At 35.4% G+C, this 24,444-nt stretch overlaps 1 protein-coding gene across 1 annotated transcript; it reads left to right on the top strand.

Moving 5' to 3' along the window:
- The first annotated feature begins 7,727 nt into the window (after nucleotides 1–7,727).
- LOC118746504 lies at nucleotides 7,728–23,705 on the top strand. Its single transcript, XM_036480352.1, has 7 exons — nucleotides 7,728–7,854; nucleotides 8,572–8,793; nucleotides 9,661–9,732; nucleotides 9,837–9,908; nucleotides 10,020–10,091; nucleotides 18,471–18,518; nucleotides 23,485–23,705. The coding sequence occupies exons 1-7, from the start codon at nucleotides 7,728–7,730 to the stop codon at nucleotides 23,703–23,705; spliced, it is 834 nt and encodes a 277-aa protein (XP_036336245.1).
- Nucleotides 23,706–24,444: the final 739 nt, after the last annotated feature.

Here is a 24,444-nt window from a genome sequence, read left to right as displayed (position 1 = left end):
GATGAACAGAAACTCAACGTTTTGCTATAATTGGCGCATCACTCTTAAATAATTACCAGTTAGAAGTGGCATGCTAACGATAACTCCATCTTTTTGTACTGGTAGTTTTAGAAGACGGTGTAGTGTAGATCCACCGACCAACCGTGCTGCAACTCCAGTAACTCCAATTTTCACAACCGATTTTCCATAGCATCGGTTAACTTGGTTTTTCAATAGATTAAAGAGGAAAGTTTTTCCGGTGCCTGCTCCACCAGTTACAAAAATTTTCTCTCGTTTAATATCACCGTTAAGTTGATTTTTGATACTCTCTGTAATGAAGATGAATAATTGTTTTTGATCAATATTCATCGCCTGCTGTGCCCTTTGGAATTGATCATTGCTCATTTCTGTCTCTCTGTTCTAAGATTTCAAATGCATGTACTTGATTGAAAGCATTTTCAAGCTGTTGGTCCCGCTCACGAAATTGGTGCATATGTCTACTCATTTCCTTCAAACGATTTTCACAATCTAAGAAGGCCTCTTTTGCGTTATTGAAACCTTCAAGTAATTCAGTTTCCGAACGATAAGGCATATATTGAACGAGTAAGCTGTAGAAAAAGTTTTCTGGATCTGATGTTGCTATAAAGTATGGCACCCTCACAACTGCGGGAACATTTCTGACAACCATTTTGCTCTTATCTAACAAGGTGATGAGTAGGCGACGTGTGTTTGGATGTTCTTCACAGGCATCATGATCTGCACTTTCCTCGGTCTCGCTTACTTTTTTCGGATAGAATGGTTGAAACAACATTGCAAACTCTGTAAGGCTCATGTTCGCAAAATCGTAGTCAGGATATTGTAACGGACGTTTTTCATATCTTTCAAAAATATTTGCTATAATAGCCAGTTGCGTGTCCGTTTTGGTCAAATTGCAATACTCTGTAACGCTGTTCTGGCTTTCTTGTATTCAGAAGAATGCAGCTTCGTGAGCTGTCCCGTAATGGGATATGACAAAGTCGATACGCACATTTTGCAGCTGATATTTGTCGTTGATGAAGAATCTTCATACATATTCTGAACAGTTTGCGTGAAATATCGGTCTCTTCACGTTGAATTTGCTGTATTGCCTGTGCAATTCCAGAATCTACGCCTTCAGGTTCTGCTTTCGATAGATACTTTGCTATATAGTACGCTATCGCTTCGTTTGATCCGTGCGGCTGGATATCCATGTTGCCTGTCCACAGTCTTAATAACTCTGGGTGGTAATTATTTACCCACGCATCTTCCTTTCGACGCTTAAGTAAACAAATTCTACCTCCGTTACGAAGAAAATCATCTGAAGAATGAGACACAATTCGTGTTTCGCCATATTCTTGACGTGGAAAGTTAAATCGGCATCTTACAGAGGTATTACTTTTTGTACAAGTTTGTGTATGCCGATGAATTTGACATTTGACAACAGTTACGATCGAGAAGAAGTTTCCCTTCTCCTGAGTCAAACTCTGGATGATTTTCAATCCAAATCACCATATGAAGGTGAGGACTCCCCCGATTCTGGAATTCAATACGCCACCAATGGTCTTTCACTTTGCCGCCGAATACTTCGTCATTGTTTTTGATAAATTTCAGTAGAGCATTTACTCTAACCATGAAATGTCGACTCAAAATTACTGGGTACTTTTCGATAAGGATTTTCGATAGGATGAACATCAGGTCTCTACCATCAGCTATTAACAAAGCTTTTCGTTGATCTAACCAGTTGAGATCATTTGAGCTAAATGTTACAAAGTAGGTTGGAGCTCCTAAACATCTGATTTGAGCTAGTAGCTCGTTCAAGGGGGATCTCCAATAAGCTGCAGAACCTCTCAAAGCTTTCACATACAGATGGACATCTTCGACTGCTCCTTCTTGATTAACGATTTTCTTGCCACATGCTGATATAGTGCTTTTGATACGATAATATTCAAAGAAAGATAAGGCATAAAAGAGATAGTCGTTGCGTTGAAATCTTGTATCACTTTCCAAAGTTCTGAACTGGAAGTAGTCTAATGCTGTAATATTTACAGGTCTTTGCACGTTTACAAATCCTCACAAACTCTTCTAAATTATCGCATTCGATGATGCAAGCTTTTCCATTGCTGTCCTTCGCTCTGGATCCCTTTTTACCACAAGAATGTGAATTGCTGAAATAATATTTATCATTGTAATGCATCACTCCGAATGATTGTCCACCTGTTATTAATATGCCGGCGCTATATACTATAAACAGATCTTCCAGATCTTGACGAAGGGTGCGTCCAAGGTTTGCTTCATTATACTTATCATTCAAGCTTCCATATATGCTTGGTTCGTCGTTAAAAGTTATGTCGAACCTTTTGCCAAATGCGATCAAATCATCTTTGACCATTAGGTTTCCATCATCTTCGATAGGATATGCTGATAGACTTCTCTCCGTTTGAAACCTTATATTACTTTAGATTTGGTCACCTGTTATCAAGAATGATAGAATACAAGATTGCGCCGATCGGAGAGGATTTTTGAGAATAACTTGTGTGTGACGTCACACTGGTGCAATTGCGAGAGAGAAATGCCAAAACGTGAGCAAGAATGGAAGAAGAAGAAAAAATGTTGCAAGGAAAACATAAACAAGTTGCACCAGTGTGACGTCATGCAAACAACGATTCTGTCAAATTCGTTAAGAGAGGAATAGCGGTCCGAGATCGGCGCAACCTTTGTATTCTCTCAATCCTGACCTGTTATCATATTCAGATTGAGGGTGTTTGTACACCAGTGTTGTGGTGTAAGAATACTGGCCCTTAGAATATTAGATAATGCCATTGCACAGCATTGTACACCCGCAAATCTTGACGTGAAAATGACATCGTTTCCTTGATGCCATGAAGAACGTGCAATTCTGGAAGAATCATTAATTGTCATGTAAGCACTAGTATCCTCGGTAGGTTCTTCGTTGGTTTCCATAGCAATCTCTACTGGTGCTTCTTCTACTCTTACAATATCTTCGTCATTCAGTATGACGTTTTGATCGATTGTGACGTCTTTATAAAGCGGATTGTTAGCAACTAACCAGTTTAGTGCGTCATATACTTTTTGCCGAGATACTGAAAATTGTCGTGTTACATTGATATTTTCAAGACGCTCAGTAATGACAACTATTCCAGCATTATTTGTAGTTCTTGGTAACATGTCCGGAAGATTTTCAGTAACTTCAAAAACATCCTGAGCGAACAATATCGCTTTACCTCGAAAACTATATTGCCCAAATACGCCGCTTAGTTTTATAATCTTAACATATGGAATGATGCGTGAAATCAGCCTTTGTTCGGCTTGTGATAACTCCGCAATAATTTCTGGAATAGAACCGGGATCTAAATTATTCCAATAAGACTTAGATGGTGCGATGTTTTTCTTTGAAGTCAAATGGGTCTTGCAACGGTTACATACAACTAAACAATTCTTTTGTTTTAATTCGTTAGGCAAATATGGTGGTGTTTTAGTATCTACAATCCACTTAGAAATTTGATGTTGATAGCAACGTTTAGTGCAAACTTCACATATTTTATCACAAAATGTGTTAATTGCCTGCCTAAAGCCCGTTATACTGGCTCTACTTATTCTTCTGGACTCTGTGTTTCGTTGCTGCATTTGCTGCAAACGCACCTCTCTGGCTTGTTCAGATTCTGAGGCTCGGCTTTCAGCTGCATGCTGACGCAATTGCTCCAAACGCACCTCTCTGGCTTGTTCAGATTCTGAGGCTCGGCTTTCAGCTGCATGCTGACGCAATTGCTGCAAACGCGCCTCTCTGGCTTGTTCAGATTCTGAGGCTCGGGTGCCAGCTGTGTGCTGACGTACTTGCTGCAAATGAGCCTCCCTGGCCTTCTTCGATTGCTTGGCTCTATAATTTTTCATATAGAGCCTTCTTTTCTTCTTTCTCTCCTCTAATTCCTCGCTTGAGAGTTCTGAGGTTCTTTTCATTGACTGTTGTCTTCTTTTCTCTAATGCCTTTTTTTGTTTTTTGTTGTGTTTTTGTTTTTTCTCCATAATAATCCCACGAATATTGGACAAATAAAGGTCCGCCCTCCCAGAGGTCCGCGTAGAAGGGTAAGGCTAAAGTCAACAGGGTGCGCCTGGTGCCCTGAGGTTGACGCTAGCGACAAGATATATTTATTCACCCTCTTGCCATTCATCCCTCGGCACGTTTCTCACCAATATATTGGATTAGGTGAGTTATAATAAGGCATCATAACATTTTTGTGCATCTAGGAACTAGCGGATTTCCCTCTGATTTTCATAATCATTGAGTAACCGCTAGTACATGCATTCATTATCATTAAATGATAAATGAAAGTTAAAATTTGCGTTCAGTAAGGGAGTACGTACTAACTAGTACGTTGCGTACTAACAAGTATGCTACGGACTTAGACGCAGAACGCATATGCGCAGAAAGCTGCGAAGAACCTTCGGTATACGTAATTTAGTTCCATGTACTGTTTCATCGAACTTTTTCCGTGCCTTACCGACTTTGTGTGATATGCTTGTCTCAAAGATTAAGCCATGCATGGTCTCAGTACACGCCACTCACTCACTCAGTACACGCCTACGACTAGCGCCTTAGCCCGCTTGGCCAACTGTGCAACAGATAGGGATAGAATATTTTAACACTAATAAGCCGAGTGCTCGAGTCGGAAAGTAAGTAGACGGTACGCATGCGCAGACAGCGTAGTTGTCTCACTTGCTCTCACACAGAGGCTGTGTGAGGAAATTATTTAATCCTGGCAATCCTAATCAGGATAATGAGATAAATTTATGAAATTATTATATTGTCGCTGATTTTTGATAAGTGAACAAAGTTTGAATTAAATCTGTCCGTTTAAAGTGGGTCAAAATCGAGTCCAAAGGAGTCGGTTACACACAGAGGCTGTGTGAGGAAATTATTTAATCCTGGCGATCCTAATCAGGAAAATTAGATAAATTTATGAAATTATTATATTGTCGCTGCTTCTTGATAAGTGTACAAAGTTTGAATTAAATCTCTCCGTTTAAAGTGGGTCAAAATCGAGTCCAAAGGAGTCGGTTACAAACATACATACATACAAACATACAGGTGAAGCTAATAATTAAAAGGGTGTAAAAAAGAAAAACATTCAAAATTGTTTAAACATTGTTATATATTATTATTTAAGCTTTCAAATTAATATACATACATATATATGTATATATTTTAATAATATAATAACAAAAAGTTTATTACAAATTGAATGAAAAGAACAACAGTATTAAATATATGAACTCATATAAGTTGCAATTTCATACATTTTCGGCTCTGTGAGGTATGTGTGGCGTAAAACATCTGTATATTAGCACATGTTTAACACCTGGCGATCCTAATCAGGATAATGAGATAAATTTATGAAATTATTATATTGTCGCTGATTCTTGATAAGTGTACAAAGTTTGAATTAAATCCGTCCGCTTAAAGTGGGTCAAAATCGAGTCCAAAAACGGCATGAATTTTGGAGGCAGTGGCGAGAACATATGAAGAAGCAAACAAGAAAACTCTCCATATGCCGTACAAATTAAATCTAAGTTTTTTTTCGTATTGATGAAAAATAAGTAATTGAAACAAATTTAGCGGGTTATTATTATATATTTTTTTATTGCTATATTTTTTAAAACTTGAAAAGCGCTTAGGAAAGTTAATTCGAAAAAGTTAATTACCCATTAACATTAACATTTCGGTTAACTTTTTCGAGAATCTACTGCAAAGATAATTTGTATTCCGAATTCTAGTTATTCAACTTCTTTATTGCAAAACTCTTCTTATTAAAATTATGTACTCCGAAATTATGTATTTCAAAATTCTGCATTAAAAATCTGAAAGCCACGCTTATAACACAGTAGGGAGGCAAAAATATCACAGCTAAACGGCCAAATACGTAAACTTAATTTTGGCCTCTAGATTACGAAGGCGTTTTCAGAAAATCCGTATCACGTCAAAATTTTGATATATTTAGGGGGGAAGTTTTAGAGTTCTGAAAGTGAATTTTTCGTCGTTTAAAACACTGTGCTCAGGTTTTGATTTCTTTTCTGGTCAACGGTTTTGATAACTGATCTTACTTAACTGGGATCTTCTAATTCAGTGGCGTCCTCCGTTTTCCCAGATTGGCTCTAGTTTTCGAGATAACGGTGCTTTAAAATCTGCTTAAATTTTAGGTTTTTGTTAATAATTACCTCAGTTGTACGGTTATTTTACTAAAATTTTCCACGTGACTGTATTTTGATATTACCTTAGCTATTTCTGAAAATCAGGCAAATCGGTTCACTATAACATATAGCTCCCATACAACTGATTGTTCAGATATGTGGTTTTGCCTTACAACTCATATTTTATTTCGTGATATTTTTTTTATAATAATGGTTTATAACTTGCTTGGATCTGAATTTGGGTTCTTTTTAATCCCACTCTGGCATATTTTTGCAGTTTATGTTGTACGAATGGCTTTTTAATACCTTTTTTGTACTGTGAAAGCTGTTGTTCTTTAAAGTCAAAGTGACTGAGTAATGCTTTCAAATAGGCGGCGATCTATACCGCGTCTATTTCACATAAGTTGGGAACCAAAACACACAAACCGAAAATCTGCGCGTGCGATTACTGTCATATTAATTGATAAAAAACATCTAACATTTTGCGAAAAACTTTTATGCATTATCTTCGGAAACTCCTAAAGATGAAAAAAATTAAAAAGCTTTGCAATAAATTAAACAAGTTTTGTTACGTTTGTGGTAAATTCGTTTTGAAATCAGACCAGCGCAAATTAGTCGCAAAAATGCGCTAGTATGCTATAAATGGTACTTTTTGCAATCTGAACCTGCACAAAATAAATACACTCCCGAATTCACATGTATTTCGTGCATTAGTGCGATGAATTTTTGGTGGACAAAAAAACCAATGATTTGGACAAATCCCGGAAAACACGAAGCTGAAAATTGTAATGCATGCACCAACAATACATTTGGTTTCAATCGAAAAAGTAAGTAAATTTAAATAAAACCATGAAATTATGTATTGTTTGCCTTCACCTTAATCGCTGAGTGCATGAAATAGGTAAAAGTTTCTGTATGTTTGGAAGGTATATACCACGCCTAAGTAAAACCAACCTTGCAAAGTCTGCAGAAGATGTCCAAATAAAAAAAAAAATGGTGCAGAACTTTTTTAGTTTTTGTCCGCCGAACAAACAAACTTAACATTTGTATATCGATGGCTGAGTGGAAGATCTACCTATCTCGGCAGCCAGTTCGAAAACACCCTATTTCAGAAAACTTTTCAACAACGCCCTACTTCAGAATTCGATTGAAGAACGCACTATTTCAGAATTTTATTGAAAAACATCCTATCTCAGAATTTTGTTGAAGAACGCCCTATCTCAAAATATATTGAAAATGTGCTGAGATAGGGCGTTCTTAAATCGGCAGCTGAGATAGGTCGATCTTCCACTCAGCCATCGATATATGCATATATATGTACGTACATATACTCATAAATATTTAATTCAATAGATAGTCGTCTACAAAGGTGTACCGAGCGCTTATTTACCTGTTGCACATAGTGATGCATTACAAGTTCTAAATCATCCATCCGAACTCGAAACTGTCTATGATTGCAAACATCTGATTACATTCCGATTGAAAACAATTTACCGTCTTTCATATCCCAAGAACACCTAAACAGCATGGTGCGTAAATTAAATCTCTCCGATAACAACGCAATGATTTTGGCATCAAAACTCAAAAGCGTGAATGTTTTAGCACCAGGAGTAAAAGTAACGGCCTCTCAGGCTTATTGCATTGATGTTGCAGGTTTGATGAATGAAATGGGAATTACTGACTATAAACCCGAACAATGGCGTCTATTTATTGACGCATCAAAGCGAAGTTTGAAAGCAGTCTTGCTCTATCGCGATAGTAGCAAGAAACTCGTTCCCATCTTGCATGCGGTTGGAATAAAGGAATCTTACGAAACAATGCAATTAATCTTAGATTGCATCAAGTACGAAGAGCGCAGGTGGCGCGTGAACTGTTATTTTAAAGTTCTGTCACTACTATCAGGCATGCAAACGGGCTACACTAAATACTGTTGTTTGTTCTGTCATTGGGATAGTAGAGCGAAATACCTATACCAAATGTGATTGGCCAAAAAGAAAGAAACAATCGATTGGTCAATTCAATATAGTTCACGAGCCCTTGATAGCGCTTAATAAAATCATGCTTCCCGATTTATACATCAAACTTGGTGTTGTTAAGAATTACATCAAATAATTTGGTTAGAGTCAACGAAACTGAGTTTCTATATTTGAAAAATAATGCCTTTCCAAACTTTCCGTTGAAAAAATACCTGAAGGTAGTTTTTTGATTGTATATGAGTGAAAATCTCTCAAGTGGTTATAAACAGAATAAAGTGATTTGTGCGAAAATATCTTGACCGTCCAATTTTGGATGGCCCATTTGAGAGATTTTCGCTCATATATTTTATTATATTTCTCTCATGCTTTAAGAACCCTATAATTTTTATTTCAGGTGTGCTTAATGGGCCGGACATCAGAAGATTAATGAAGGATCAAGGCTTCTTGGAAATTCTTGATGCCACAGCAGCCGTTGCATGGGATGCAGTTCGGGCTTTATTTAAACACGTTCTGTATAAAAATCGTTCACCAGAATATGCCAATTTTATTGCGAACTTGATGGAATCTTTTGACGCCTTTGAGGTGCACATGTCGCTTAAAATCCACATGCTACACAGTAACTTAGACTTTCACGAGCAACAGCTTTCAACAGAAACCGACGAGGTAGGAGAGAGATTTCACCAATCCATTATGTGTCTTGAGGACCGATTCACTGGAAAACGATTGAATTCAATGTTGGCGGATAGATAGGATTGAAAGGATATTAAAAAAATCTTTCGAGCGATAGAAACTAGCAAAATATGCCGAAACGGGATTGAAGAGAACCCAACTTTGGGCCCAAATAGTATATAAACTAATATTACAAAAAAATATTACGAAATAAAATATGAGTTGTAACGCAAAACCACATATCTGAACAATCAGTTGTATGGGAGCTATATGTTATAGTGAACCGATTTGCCTGATTTTCAGAAATAGCTAAGGTAATATCAAAATACAGTCACCTGCAAAATTTTAGTAAAATAACCTTAAAACTGAGGTAATTATTAGCAAAAACCCAAAATTTAAGCAGATTTTCAAGCACCGTTATCTCGAAAACTAGAGCCAATCTGGAAAAACGGAGGACGCCATTGAATTTAAAAGATCCCAGTTAAGTAAGATCAGTTATCAAAACCTTTGCCCAGAAAAAAATTCAAAACCTGAGCACGGTGTTTTAAACGACGAAAAATTCACTTTCAGAACTCTAAAATTTCCCCCTAAATATCTCAAAATTTTGACGTTATATAGATTTTCTGAAAATGCTATCGTAATCTAGAGGCCAAAATTAAGTTCACGTGTTTGGCCGTTTAGCTGTGATATTTCAAAACCTTAAAATTTACCTACAGTGTAATGAGATATGATATTGAAATACATACATATATTATGTACATACGTATATGATGTTATTATAGTCTTAACCTAACATATAATACTGTTTTTTCAGGCGAGGAAACAATGTATGATTCTAGTACTGCTGTTACCACCAGCGAAAGCTCAATCACCGACTCTACCAAAGGTACTGTGCATAAAGACACATGATAATTTAATATTTATACTATGTACATATGTATATGATGTTAGTGTAATCGTATCCCAAACATACTAATACGGTTTTTGCAGACAAGGAAACAAAATATGATTCTAGTACTGATGTTACCACCGACGAAAGCTCAAGCACCGTCTCTACCGAAGGTATTGTGTGTAAAGACACATAATAATGTAATATTTATTTTATGTACATACATATGTATGTATATGAGTTATTGTGATCTTATACTTAACATACTAATACTGTTTTTGCAGGCGAGGAATCAAAATATGATTCTAGTACTAATGTTACCACCAGAAAAAGTCCAGTTACGGATTCTACCACAGGTACTGTATTTTTTTGCTACTTGTTATTGATATTATAATTTCATCCAGCGCATAGTCGGAATAGACGAGAAAATTTTATGTCATTGAGCGAAACGTCAAATCACGTAGGACAAAAATTTTTAATTGACTTACATTGCTTTTTACGCCCGCCGTAAAATTTCGGTTGATCCCATAAATTATTAGAAATAGTCGCCAGATAATTTCCGCCGATGTTTTCACGCAGGTTATTCGCTCTCTCATTCGTAATTGGCGGCCCAATTACGAACCGAATCACGTTATGCGGTATACAATTTTGAGAGCGAATCACTTCATTGGTGGGTAATTCAGATCGAATAACCATGCGAGTCACGAACAAATCGTTGTCTTCTATAATTTTTATCGGAAATTTATCGAAATCAGCTGTAGTGAAAACACATAGACCACGCACATCCCCACCAGCGAAAACATTGAAAAAAAGCTTGTAAATAGCTACATTCGTTAAAACATGATTCAGCTATTTACAGGTCTAATCTAGTGTTGTTGCGATACGACTAACTACAAGTGTAGTTAAAGCTTGACAGCGTGGTTGTCATTGTTAATTCCATACATGAAATAGATTCATTGCATAATTTAATAGCAGGGAATCAGCTGCACTTGATAGTACACTGAGGGGAAAAAATATTAAAATCAAATAGAAACGTAATTGATCCTACTATAAACGTCAACGAAAGTACTGTATATTGGTAAATATTCAATTCAATTACGCGCATATTAAAATAAGCGCGCTGAAAAAGCATCCGTGAAGTGAATAATCAAGACAAAAACTAAAAAAAAAAATTGTTTGCATGTTGCCTGCAGTGGAATTCGAACCCACCATCTCCGGATATCAACAACTTGTGGCAAGTATGTCAGCGCACTCAGCTACACCCAGGTACTATATAAATTTGCTTTCAAATGTTGAATATCCATCAACACCACAGCACGCGATTTGTACGGATAAACATGTATGTACTATGTATGAATGTGTGTGTTGTCACCTCTCCCAGAGCGGCGCTCTGAATGCTTGGGGTGCGTATGTACACTTACATATCCATTATTATTATTATTATTATGGGCCATATGCACCGCGACCTCTAAAGTGGGCTATTGTGCGTGGCCCCCGGCCTATAAGGGAAGGCTCTTAATGTAGCCTAGCACCTCCAAGGGCGTTTTGTTCCAAATTTCAAATGGATTAAGGGTAGCGCCACCAAAGTGGGCTAGTCTGCGCCTAGCGAGAGCATCACATTCACAGAGAATGTGTTCTGGCGTTTCTTCGTCCAGCTCACAGAAGCGACAGACGCTTGTTTCTGAAAGATTGATTTTACTGAGGTGGTAACGAAGAGAACAGTGTCCCGTGTAGTACCCAGTGAGAGTTTTGAGGTCCTCTCTGCCTAAATTGATTAGTTTCTTTGAAACTTCGTTTGAAGGGCAGATAAATCGTTTGGCTTGTCTTTGCCCTGGACATTCCATCCAATGCCTGTTGAAGATTTTGTCTACCCAGTTATTCATGGTCCCCTTTATATGTGCTTTGGTGAGCCCACAAAAGGGTTCCGGACCATAAAATACTGCGGCAGCTCCCTGTTTCGCTAGGCAGTCAGCCTCCTCATTGCCATCATGTCCCTCCGTACATATCCATACTCAGATGTGAATAGTAAAATACGTGCGTAATAAATATTGTATGAAAATATTATTTTTAAATACGAACATTTTTAAACGATAATCAAATATAAAGTATTAATTTCTACTATGCATTATTTCCCTCAGTGTAGTAGGTTGAATAAGAAAATGGATTGGCGACAAAAGCTTACGGTGTGTGCATAGCTCAGTGGTTAGCGCTTCTGACTTTGCACATCGATGACGCGGGTTCGATGTCTGCTGAAAGTCTAGAAAAAAAGAAGTCTGATGAGGAGATGTGGTGATCTCCGAAATAGCTGCTATAACTTCTACCGCTTAAGCATTGTCGTTGTTTCCATATTTTCTAACAAAGAAATCGTGGTACAAAGCTCGATAACACTATTGAAATAAATATGAATAACTACGCCACAATAAAAATTTACAAATTAATAAAAACGAAATAAATGTAAATTCTACTTGCCGTAGGATTCGAACCCACGACCCTGTGGCTCGTTAATCCGCAGTACTGCCGTATGTCAGGACAAAATTATTATGCGCATTTGTGTGCTAGTTTATCTGCATAAGCATGCCCGTCTGTCTCGTGTTTAATGTTACCAGTTTAAAGGCAAACAATTGTTTCTTGTTATTCAAAGCCTTACCAGTGTTGCCAGAACTTTTTGGACGAACCAGCTAAATGGCAAATAAAACCGGCTAAAAACGGCTAAAATGATTCAACTAAATTTCATATGTTTTATTTAAATAAATCACGAGTAAAAAGAAAGGACAAAATTTTGCCATGGTTGGATTTTTTGCCGACGATAATTTGAATAAACAAGTTCGTTAAATTTAAAAATTTACAAACTGGAGCGATTTTAAAATGAAAAACGTAAGTTAATACTTGTTTACTTAATTAATTTAGTTAATCCAATGATTTGAAAGGTACTCGGCAGAAAAAAAAACTGTATTCTTAATCGGAATGTAATCTCAACCAGAGTCGATATAGTAAACCCGACAAAGAAATTGAAACGTATGTTGAAGAAAATCGGACTGACAAGATATATACACGTAGATCCTGTTTTTTGCCCCTCTGAAAGAATTTAAAAAATTCTATATGATTTTCTTTTGTTTGAAATGCAACCGTGGACACTAGCTGGCAAAAAAACTTGCAAATTTGCGTTCGTACAGAAAATTGCATTTTTCTCTACATGAGAGAGAATTTGGGAGCATTCTTTCTTACTACCTATTGTCTTCCCTACAAGGCCTTTTCAGACTGACCGATTCTCAATACACTCAAATAGAAACCAATACACATAAAAAACGCTGTAAAAATTTCCCTTCAATTTTAAGGCAGTAAAACAACGACCTTAAGTTAACATCAACCGAGGCCATATGTTGACAAGGGACGCAAAATCACAGTTACACAAAAGAACTGGTCAGATTTTTCAGAAATCCCTTCAATTCTGATGTAAAATATGATGCCAAAAGACTGCAGATCTCCCATTTAGATAACCGGCAGATGTCTCGTAGGATTCCCAGAGAGTTTTGCTTTACATAGAAATTTGTGCTCTTTTATTTTCATTTTGACTCACTTCAGTGTTGGCTCCTTTAATTCAAGTTGGCATTCGGTTTTTAGAATTTAAATAAGTTCTCAGCAAAAAAGTTTGTTTAAAAAAATACATATGTGTACGTAGTGCTTGAAAATATCAATTTTTCCCTTACCTTAAACCTTTGGGAGTGGGCAAAAATGATGTTTTGTAATTTAGGCAGAATTAAATATGCGCTATCTGGGAAGACAATATCTACATGTAATATTTATTCTGTTTGTTGGCACTAAAAAAAAGAAAAAGTTGCAAAGCCCGATAAGTTGTTTTGTAAAATCCCCACAGAATTTTGTTAACAGAAATCTTCTTTTTTATGTACGTATTTTATTTGTTATACATAGGTAATTATTTATTTTGTACAAAGAGAATAATTATAATTTATTTCATCCAAATTTACTTATTAATAAAAGTTATCTATATTATAACACTGGTCAACAGCATTTTTGCAGAATAACGATGGTATATTTCTGTAAGAAGTAATAATCTTGATAATTTTTGGAAAACAATGGTATAATGTAGTGCAGCCATTCATATTAAAGAACTGCAAAACTCAACATTTTCTGTAAAAATGTCTTTTTCAAAAATTTCATGTATAGCCATGTCATGTCAACTCAAACAAGGTGTTGTACCATGTCATTCCATCTCAAACATACTGTTTTAGCATGTCGTTGATACTTAGCTAAGCTGTTGTTCGCTGTTGTGCTTTTGTAGCATATTTTTAATACTGTTTGATCCTACCTTTGACGAAAATATATGAGGCATTCCTAGCTATTTCAATGAAAATTATGATTTTTTTTAGATTTTGATATTAACTGAGTATAATGTAGAAGTACCTCTAAGATATGGCAAAACGCGAGGAATGTAAAAAAAATAAAATTTGCAAAAGTTATACAACCACAAAAATATTAGGTGTCCCGCCGTAAGCCATTGTTTTTCACATCATATCTCGATAAATATTGGTTGTATCAAAAAAATCAATTAGTACTTTTTTATTAACAAAGAATCAGAGATTTATAAAAGATTTTAATTTTTTTTTTAAGTCCACTTTTCCATACTTTTGTTAATGAACAATTTAGAAAGTTGCTAAAAAAACATGTTTGCAGGTTTTAAAAATCTGCAAAAAATATATGTGATAGAGTGAATATCAAAGATTTAACTGACAAATTTTTAAAGGGTGTCTCGATATAAGGCCTGAGATATTAATTGTTTAGCAAAGCAGTGACTGATAAAAACTTTTAAAAAATTTAAATTCAAATTACATAAAAATACGTCAAGTGGGCCACTTAAAAACCTTTTCTTTCGGATAACCAAGATTCCTTCGTACTTTTGTAGAGGTCCAGGCAAACTATATCGTTTTAGGAAAAATTATTAAATTTGTGGTAAAAAAACTACTTCTCGAAAATTTAAATTTTTTTCGTAAAATGTCGTACAGAAAGGAAAAATTCAATGTTTCGTACGTAAATCTTTAACATGCTAATTTAAAAAATAAAATAAAAAGGATTATTGCAAAATAAAGTATAGGGAAACAAATATTACCTGGACCTCTACCAAAGTATGAACCTACCTTGGTTACCCGAAAGAAAAGATTTTTAAGTGGCCCACTTGACGTATGTGATGTAATTTGAATTTACATTTTTGATTTTTTAAATTTTTTTATCAGTCACTGCTATCTAATAATATCTCAGGCCCTATATCGAGACACCCTTTAAAAATTTGTCACATATATATTTGCAGATTTTTAAAAACCTGCAAACATGTTTTTTTTAGCAACTTTCTAAATTGTTCATTAACAAACGTATAAAGTGGACTTAAAAAAAATTAAAAATCTTTTATAAATCTCTGACCCTTTGTCAATAAAAAAGTACCAATTGATTTTTTTGATACAACCAATATTTATCGAGTTATAATGGGACACCTAATATTTTTTTTGTATAACTTTTGAAAAAAAAAATGTTATTGTTTTTTTTTGCGTTTACAAACACTTTAGGACCTCCTCTTTAAATATATCCAAAAATCGAGCAAAAGTAGTTTTTCACCAATTGAAATAGTGTGGAATGCCTCACATACAGGGTTTTAAATAGACAATTCTTTAATGCATTTTACTATAATAGCTGCTTAAAAAATTTACAAAATCTCTTCCCGTATATAAAATGTGATTAATAATGTTGACTATGTCGCATGTGTTGCTTGTGTTGACATGCATAGATTTGATGCATGATTTGATTTCAATTATTCGACAGTGTCTTCATATGGTATTGTGAAACATTTAGGAATAATGTGACCAACTATTTCATAGCTCAAAGAAGTACAGCTAAGGTTTGGTTAACTTAACGCCGAGAGCCGATTACGAAATTTCGAATGCGGCTAATTTCGATCCCTGTGAGCTCAGTGTTTGTTCAGAAGTGTGAATACCTATCGCACCCCTCGTACCCTTTCCTCAATACTAGGCTTCCGCCACCGTTGATCGCCCACCTAGTTACCTGGTTCAGGTAACCTTGAGCCAAATCAAAAAGGGTGTATAGAAATCGTCCCTTAACCAGGAGTTCCACATCATCTACATACACCCGACAGCCCAATTTTTCCAGTTCATCTAGAAGGTTGTTTACAAGCGCAATCCAGAGCAGGCGAGAGAGAACACCATATAGTTGTCAACCTATCGATAGCACTATCGATATTATCGATAGTTTCAATTTTTTTAGACTATCAATACTCATTGATAGTTTTTTCTTATACTATGAAAAATATTGATAGTTTAGTAGGACTATCGATCATCTCTACCAATTACTTTGAAATTATTTGAATTTTTTAATTCGATTTAAAATCTTTGTTTTTTAGTGTGACGCCAACGTCATATTCAAATATGCGCGCATTTAGGCCAAAATACATACATATGTTAATCGTAAATCCTGTTTTGTTTGTATAACTTGTGTTTGTTTTTGAACTTTCTAAAAAGAGAAGTATTTTGGCTAAGCATTTACTTAATTTTGAATGATTATAACTTTTATAAGATAATATTTATTTCACTATGATCCTGTAAAAACAAAGCAACCGAACTGATTTAGCGCTATCGATAGTGCTATCGATAGTTTTGTTTTTTTTCGAGACTATCGTGAATATTGATAGTTTTTCTGAAAAAAACTATCGATGGTGTGACTATCGATCGTTTGACACCTCTAGAACACTATCTTGTGGACTGCTCCTAATTACTCTGCACTGAGTGCAGATGCGGCCCCACTCCGCCGCGACAGTTCTGTCACAAAGTAAGCTGCAGATTAGCCTTATTAGGTTGTTTTCAACCCCAAGATTATGAATATACTTGATTATTGCCTCTGGAGTGACATTGTTGAAAGCCCCATCGATATCGAAGAAGGCCCCTACTGCATAATCTTCATGCGTGAAGGCTTCCTTTGACCACTTTACCAATGTGTGCAGTGCGGTATTCACCGACCTTTTCTTGCAATAAGCATATTGAGCTCTTGAAAGACAGCCACAAGGAAGCCTTTAAGCCTTGAGTAAATAGATATTTTCATATAAGCTTGTGTGAATGATAGCATTTTTATATACAAGTACGTACATTATTTAACGTATAACTTGAAACATCAGTGTTTATTTACAACTTATGTTTATTTTTTACAGCTTGAGAAAAAAATCGATAGCGACTGACTGTCAAAATTGGAAAGACCAATTTTTTCTTTTTGGAACTTAAAAACAAGAGTGTAGAGTATATTGTGCCAAAATTTCACTGCAATCGCGGGCCTAGAATATATCAATAATTGCAATTGTTTAAATTATTGTTATTATAGAAGTAATTGTTTTGGAAATTTTATTCTCCAAATCTTTTTATTGTAAATGGAAAAGCTTCAGCAACTTTCAAAAAATATTTCATAAAATTTCATCAAATGGGTCGCGAGTTACGAATTTTCCTCTCAAAATTGCAATATTCTTATAATACCACAAAAAAAAAAAAAAAAAAAAACGAAGTGCAATTTCGAAATCCGTCCAAAGTGTATTTTTATTCTATAATTATCTACAGATTCCCACAATTGTCTTCACTTTCCAGAAAATCAATGAAAATTCATTGACACAGTTGGCGTGGTTTGACTCTGTTACTACTATTAAGTGGCTAATTTCTCTATTTCTTGTCTAATAGATATCTAAAATTTAGTACTTACTTTAGCAATCCTTACTACTTACTCTAGTAAGAGTTGAACATGGATTAGATAAGGATTAGAGACAAGAACCACTACAAAACAGTAGTAAGAGTTTTTATTTTTGCAATTTTGAATTGTGTCGTTATTACAGAGGACCTTCGATATGTACACAAGTACATAACTGGTTTCAGACGGTCCACTCAGACCGTCTGAAAAGACTAGTGTGTCGAGGCTCATTTGATTGAAATGACATAGATAAGTTTAAATATTTTTGTTTTATTTTTTTACTCCTTTGTAGTTAATCAATATCGTACTACAATAATTCTCTTTAAAATCCGTCAGTCTACAGTCCGACAGTAAGTCTACCACTTGATTCACTTCGCATTGAACATTGTTTTTTTTCTGGTTCATCTCAACTTCCAGTCCAAAGTTATGGCGTTTTCCTCTCTCGAAATAAATGTTGCGTTTATTCTACACCGCGCCAGGGCTGTTAAGTTTTCGTGTACTTTTCTCAGTATCTTCATATGCATATTGCGTGCCCTTTTATAAATTTTGTTGCACTCTGATAATGTTGCTATATAAGGAGGTGAAATTTTTTTCGAGAAAAGAAAACGCCATTAGAGATGAGTTGGAGAATGATGTTTGATATCAACTTGAAGAAAAGCTTAAAATTTTCGACCCTGATAAGCATGTAAGGGCGGCAGATTCTTGATTCAATTTGACACCGAATCGTTTTGTTTCTGCTTGTTCTTTCAATTCTTCTTCTTTTCTGTTTTCTGTCTAATATCTATGTTGTTTTGCTTTGGCAGCTGAATTCGATAGATTTACGAAATATATATATTAGGAATACACAGACTTGCGCGCGATTCTAAATATGAACCACTTGGAAATTACTTAGTTAGGATTGCCAATAAATAACCAAATTATAAACGACTTACGAAAGAAGTTTCCATAGGAATGCATTTTAAATATATTAATATGTATGGTATTTGTAGACATGAATAAAGGAGCTGGTCCAACTCCACCTATGGATTCCGCCAACGGTAAGAAAGTATATATATATATATATGTATTAAAGTGCTGCACAAGTCGACTTAAAGCTGGTTTCAAGTCATTTAACATTATACTGAAATAGGAATGTCAGTGGCAAAAAACATCGATGTTTTCCTTTGATTGTATGCATCGAAATGTACATCGATATTTTTCGATGCATTGAAGGATATACAGGGCAGAAAGAAATGATTTTTAATTACCATAAAACAAAGCCTGGGTCAGGTATATGAATTTATTTTAAACTAAAATAAAAAAAATATATATAAATAGGTGGCAATTTTCGTTTATATATGTCTCTTTAAAAGCTATTTAAAAACTCTTTCATTTGGTACCAAATTTGTTTAATTTGGATAAGCGGTTTGTTTACTATCCGGAAAGACATTTATTTCGAACTTAAAAAATATCTGGCCAAGTTTAACTGTTGGGAAAAAAGAACTGCTATTTACGGTCCCTGAATGCAATGATCGAATTTAAACCAAATTAGTATGGGACCACCTGTGAGGTAACACCTTTTCTGTAAAAAATAATTATAGAAATCGGTTAACATGGCCCAAGTTATGCGATAATATACATAAAAAAAAAAATATTCTGACGAATTGATAACCTTCTCCTTTTTGTGAAGTCGGTTAAGAATACAAATTTTGCACACCTGATTTGGTTTCTCTGGCGATAAGGCAAATTCATTTCGAAATAAAAATATTTTTAAAGAGTATTAAACTTTTGCCATCCATCTGGCGTAATGAAAAGCTCCTGGTGCGCGAAAAGAGCTGGTACAGGTAACGTTGAGCACAACCTTTAAGTTTGTTCAAATTGCAAATAACCTCTATGCACCCCTTAAGACCCATTAAGACCAAACGAGGTCTTAAGCAAAGCGATTCCTCTCCTGCAACTTTTTCAAACTGATGCTGCTATAAATGCTGCTAACCTGAATAAAAGCTACTAATTTGAATCGTAGCGGCGCCATATAAGTAGTATAGCAAGAGAACGATGCTGCCGGCGAATGCAAATGATATCGACATCATCGACCTGAAACTAAGGGACGTCACCGCAGCATTTTCCATTAGCCTTTGACGAGCATAAAATGCTCTCGTGGCTTTACTGGTAACCGCTGTGAGATGCGAGTTCCAGTTGAGTCTCTTATCTAGTATTAGGCCTAGAGTGAGATCTCTCTGTGAGGCCTCTTGTGAGATCTCAATCTCAGTCCGGCACAATTTGGGTTTGGTCAAGTTGACCTTCCTTCTTTTGGCAAATAGGACGATGACGAACATCATTGGGTTAATTAAAAGGCCCTTTTCAGCACACTATCCCACAGTTACGTTTACAGCAGACTGCAACCTGGAGATTATGATCTCCTCACCCCAGCCTACCACGTACACGACAAGGCCATCAGCATACCCATATGCATTAAAGCCATTCCCTTTAAGTCTTTCTAGAAGCTCGCCCTCAACCAGTTACCACAATAGGGGAGAAAGGACACCCTTGAGGGCAGCCACGCGTGACCGTTACCGTTTGTCTACTACCTTCTAGTTCGACTATAATGGTTCTAGACTTCAGCATACTTATGACCCAGTCGGTTATGAGTTTAGGAATGTCCTTACCTTACCTTGTCATACCCAAGGATATTGCTTCGGATGACGTATTGTCAAAAGCACCCGATATGTCGAGAAATGCACACAGGGCAATTTGTTTATACTCCTTTGCCTTCTCAATAACTTGGGTTAGGCCATGTATTGCAGTAATGGTAGATTTCCCTGTTTGATAGGCATGTTGACTTTCACAAAGTGGTTAAACTTTGAGACAAGTAGGTGTCCCTGACAGTGTTGCCACAAAAATATTACCAAATTCCCCAAAAACAAATGAAAAATCCTCAAAATCCGAACAAATTACTCAAAATTTCTTATTTGCTATTTACAGGTACTTAACATAACAGTTGATTACATTCTTTAACTCAATTGGTACATTTGTTCTTGCGGTTCAAACAAATTATCGTCGTTATTTTCTATGCCTTGGTTTGTATATAATATTGCTGCAACTATATCTATGCAAGTTAGTCCTACACATTTATAAACTACTAAATATACGTTCTACTGAAGCATTAGTAATGCAGATATAATTTTTTTTAATTGGGAAACTTATATGAACCTGAAGAATCTTTTAATTCAAAAACTTTTTTCCTATAATTTTCTAGATCTAATGAAGAATGAATATGAATATCCTTATGATCAAACAATTCGTTATCAGGATTTTGCAAGTTAAAAATAAGTTGAAAATATAACGAAGGAATGAAAAAATTATCGATAACATTTTGAATATTTAGCAACAAATGCAGATGTGCTTAAGAGGGAAAAACACCACACACGCGGCTTGACAAACAAAGCGAAATACCCCTTTGCTTAAAGTTATTTATGTTATGTATGGGGGCTTTTGCAGGTTTGCCAAGCCATTTGAGGGAAATGTGAACAAAAATCAAAATTTTTTGATTTTCTGGCCGCCATGTTGACGTTTGATCAAACCGCTTACGTTGTGTATGATAAAATCGCCTCATGCGCCTCGGAATTTTTACCGAATGAGGGCGCAAGAGAGAAAAATCGAAGAAAACCAAACCCTTTTACATTGTTAACCGGAAAAAAACTAAAATTCTTTGCTTAAACGAGTCATGTGTGCATGGTGTGGTAAAAAGTAGGTTTGAAGAATGTTTGACAAGCCGCTTGTGTGGTGTATTTCGCTCTTTATAAAACTTCGGAAAATTTGATGTTCCAAAATTTGCAGAGCGATTTAAAAACTCTCTTATGTAAAACGTGGTTGCATTTGTTATCTGCAAATGGTTGACACTAATACTGTAATCGACGTTACCAACACCGTGTTATATGTCGATAACGATGTTAACCGTTGATTAGTGTCAACCAGGCTTTGAGCAACCGGCCCTAAGCCTTTCTGATTTACAATGGGTAAAAGCTCAATTGGTCTAGACTTTATTTCAGTAACTTAACTTAACTTAATATTTTGGCCAACCTGTTATATGACAAACTGTGTTGGCGGTTAGTTAAAACTTAACTTACCGTAAGTAACTTAAGAACCTGTAGATCTAAGATTCTTAAGTTACGGCCGTACGGAAATTGGGAGCGGTGAAAGAATCAGGCTTGCCAGACTCTCGTTTTTGTATTTCTTAAAAATAAATGAGCACAGTAATCATTGATGATTTCTTATGGTAAGTTAAATTAAGTTAAGTCTAGACTAACTGAGCTTTAAAGGTGTAACGTAGCTTCCCTACGATACACTATTACGCATTACATTGCTACCCCTAGAATGATAGAATACAAGATTGCGCCAATCGACCTGAGAGTAACTGGCCGTGACGTCAACAAATACCCGAATGAGAGAGCAAGACGAGCTCCACAAGAAAAATAGGAAGCATAGAATAAAAGGCAGTATTGCCAAGTTTTGAATATGAAAAAGCACCAAATTTTTATTGGTGTATTTTATGGACTTTATATGCATACATAATTTTATTGTAAGGATGCCGATTCAAATTAATAAAAATAAATGTTTCTTGCACGACGGTCGATTTCTTCTGGTATGATTGAAGGTGCTGCCACATATTTTGTTGTCGCTTATAATTGTCACTGTGCCATGATTTTGTTTAAATTTTTGTAAAGCTGCTTACAACACATACGATTGCTATAAATTTTGCTTCCATTTTCTTAAGATTTTTTAATTTGGTGTCTTCAAACTAAAAACAAAAGCACCAAAAACGCACCAAGTAGCAAACTCAAAAATTTTCGCGTTCTACATACTCACTACATTTGGAGCGAAAAGCATAAAGTTGGCAACAGTGAATGTAAGCAAAAGTATTTTATGACGTCAGCGATTAGGGGGATGCTGTTAAATCGACGAACAGAGGGTTAACGGTCCGCGAATGGTGGGACCTTTATTTTCTGGATCGTGATGCCTACCGACATACACAACAAAACCCTCATACATACCCATATACAGCCACTAACATACATATCTACAATACGTACATCCAACAACTTAGGCTTTCTGCACATTGGTCGTCCAATCATAGTTGCTTCATCGTCACGATCATGATGCAACGATTACATGACTACTACACTTTCGCACACTCGGTCGTGATATTTCAATTCATTTAGCGTCTAAAAATTCCCTTGGAGCAGGTATTTTATGTTTTTCTCGTTGATATTTTCGCCAAATTTTTACAAACACTTGCAATTTTAAAAATATAGACTGTGCTGCAACAATTCTAGACATCATTTTTCAGTAATATCTCTTCTTTTCTTATCCTGAGTTTCGGATCGATATCGCACTTGTTGACGTAAAAATATTTCATGTCATACGTCAACAAAACTGATACCGATTCGAAAATTGTCGCTAACTGGTTACAGAATCTGCCCCCAGGCCTACAAACATGATAACGTTCGATTCAGCTGGAACAAAAATGCTTCAAACAAGTAAGAGTTTCTCTACATTATGGTCTCGAACCGACATATATAAATCTTTCATTTGAATCAGTATTAAAAACTCTATTGGCTCCTACATTCGGCTTTTGATAGGCGAGTCTCCCCTGAACCGTTTTTTCCATATTTTTGGCCTATATGCGCTTTAATTCGAAACCTAAATATTTCGGTACCGAGAATCGAGAGTATTGGATACTTTTAAAATCGGTACCGAATATCGATCAATACTTTAAAGTATTGACTCAGCCCAACATCAAAAAATAAACAACAAAAAAGTTTTTTTCGGAAAAAAGTGTGTAGACGACAAATCGCTTATTTTTCAGGTGAAACCAGATGCGCTTGTGCAGTAATTTGATATGCATGTATATATATATATATATATATATATATATATATATATATGTATATATATATATGAATATATATATACATATTACTATTATCCCAAAAATACTTATATATACATATATTGTTTTTGTAGAATATGAGATGAATCAAAGAAGATACTATGACGAAGCTAACAGACGTTTGGAGGCGAATATTCAAAGCTTGCTCAACCAGACTGGCTTATCTGAAGTTAAACGAACTGATCTCAGTGATGTATTAGCTTTGCTATATAAAGCTAATGCCTCCACGGATTCTCGTATCAAGAAGTTTGCCTATGACACCGCATTTCAAGCTATTATCGAAGCTTTAAATTAACAAATATTTTATACTTATATATGTACATCTATGTACTTATTACAAAAATCTAACAATTACACCTAAAAATTTTAAAGTTTTTATTAAAAACTTGTAGGTATTAAGTTTTATAGTATAATAAATTTTAGTAGGATAAAGTGTAAATTTCAAGGCGCTAGGAAATCACATTGATTTTTAATAATTTTTTTGGCTAACGGTTTTGTGGATTTTCTTCCATTTAAAGCAAAGGTTCCCAAACTTTTTTTCCGTATACCCCTTTCAACAACTCACTGGTTACGGTGTAACCCCTGCTGATACATTTCTAAGTATTCTCAAAGCTCGTAAAGAAATGAATGTGAAGATTAGATCTAACTATGTAAATTGCCATCGCGCCATTGCTAAACTCGGAGTGGCCAAAGAAAAACTAAAATATATTCTTTCTAATATTTGTTATTTCTATTTGTTTAAATTATGCGGTTACACACTTCCAGGTTTTGAAAAATAGAACTCGCAAATCCATCAAAATACTCTCTTGCTCTGAGGAGTTATATTTTTTAAGAGCACTTCGAGCCCTAGCGTTATTTACATTATCTTCACCATAAACTCATCAAATGTTCGGCTCACTCATGACTTTGTACGTGGAGTATTTGTAAAATAGTTTATTTGTGTTGTGTTTTTTTTTATTATAGCTCCGAGTTTTAAAGCAAGGCGAAAAATATTTATCACTCACATTTTTAAAATAGAAAACTTAAAACAACAA

Source organism: Rhagoletis pomonella, unplaced genomic scaffold, assembly GCF_013731165.1.
Source record: "Rhagoletis pomonella isolate Grant_MI unplaced genomic scaffold, Rhpom_1.0 Rhpom_scaffold_00010, whole genome shotgun sequence".
NCBI lineage: Eukaryota > Metazoa > Arthropoda > Insecta > Diptera > Tephritidae > Rhagoletis > Rhagoletis pomonella.
Note: the sequence above shows the minus strand (reverse complement) of the source record. Positions and strands in the feature narration are given on the sequence as shown.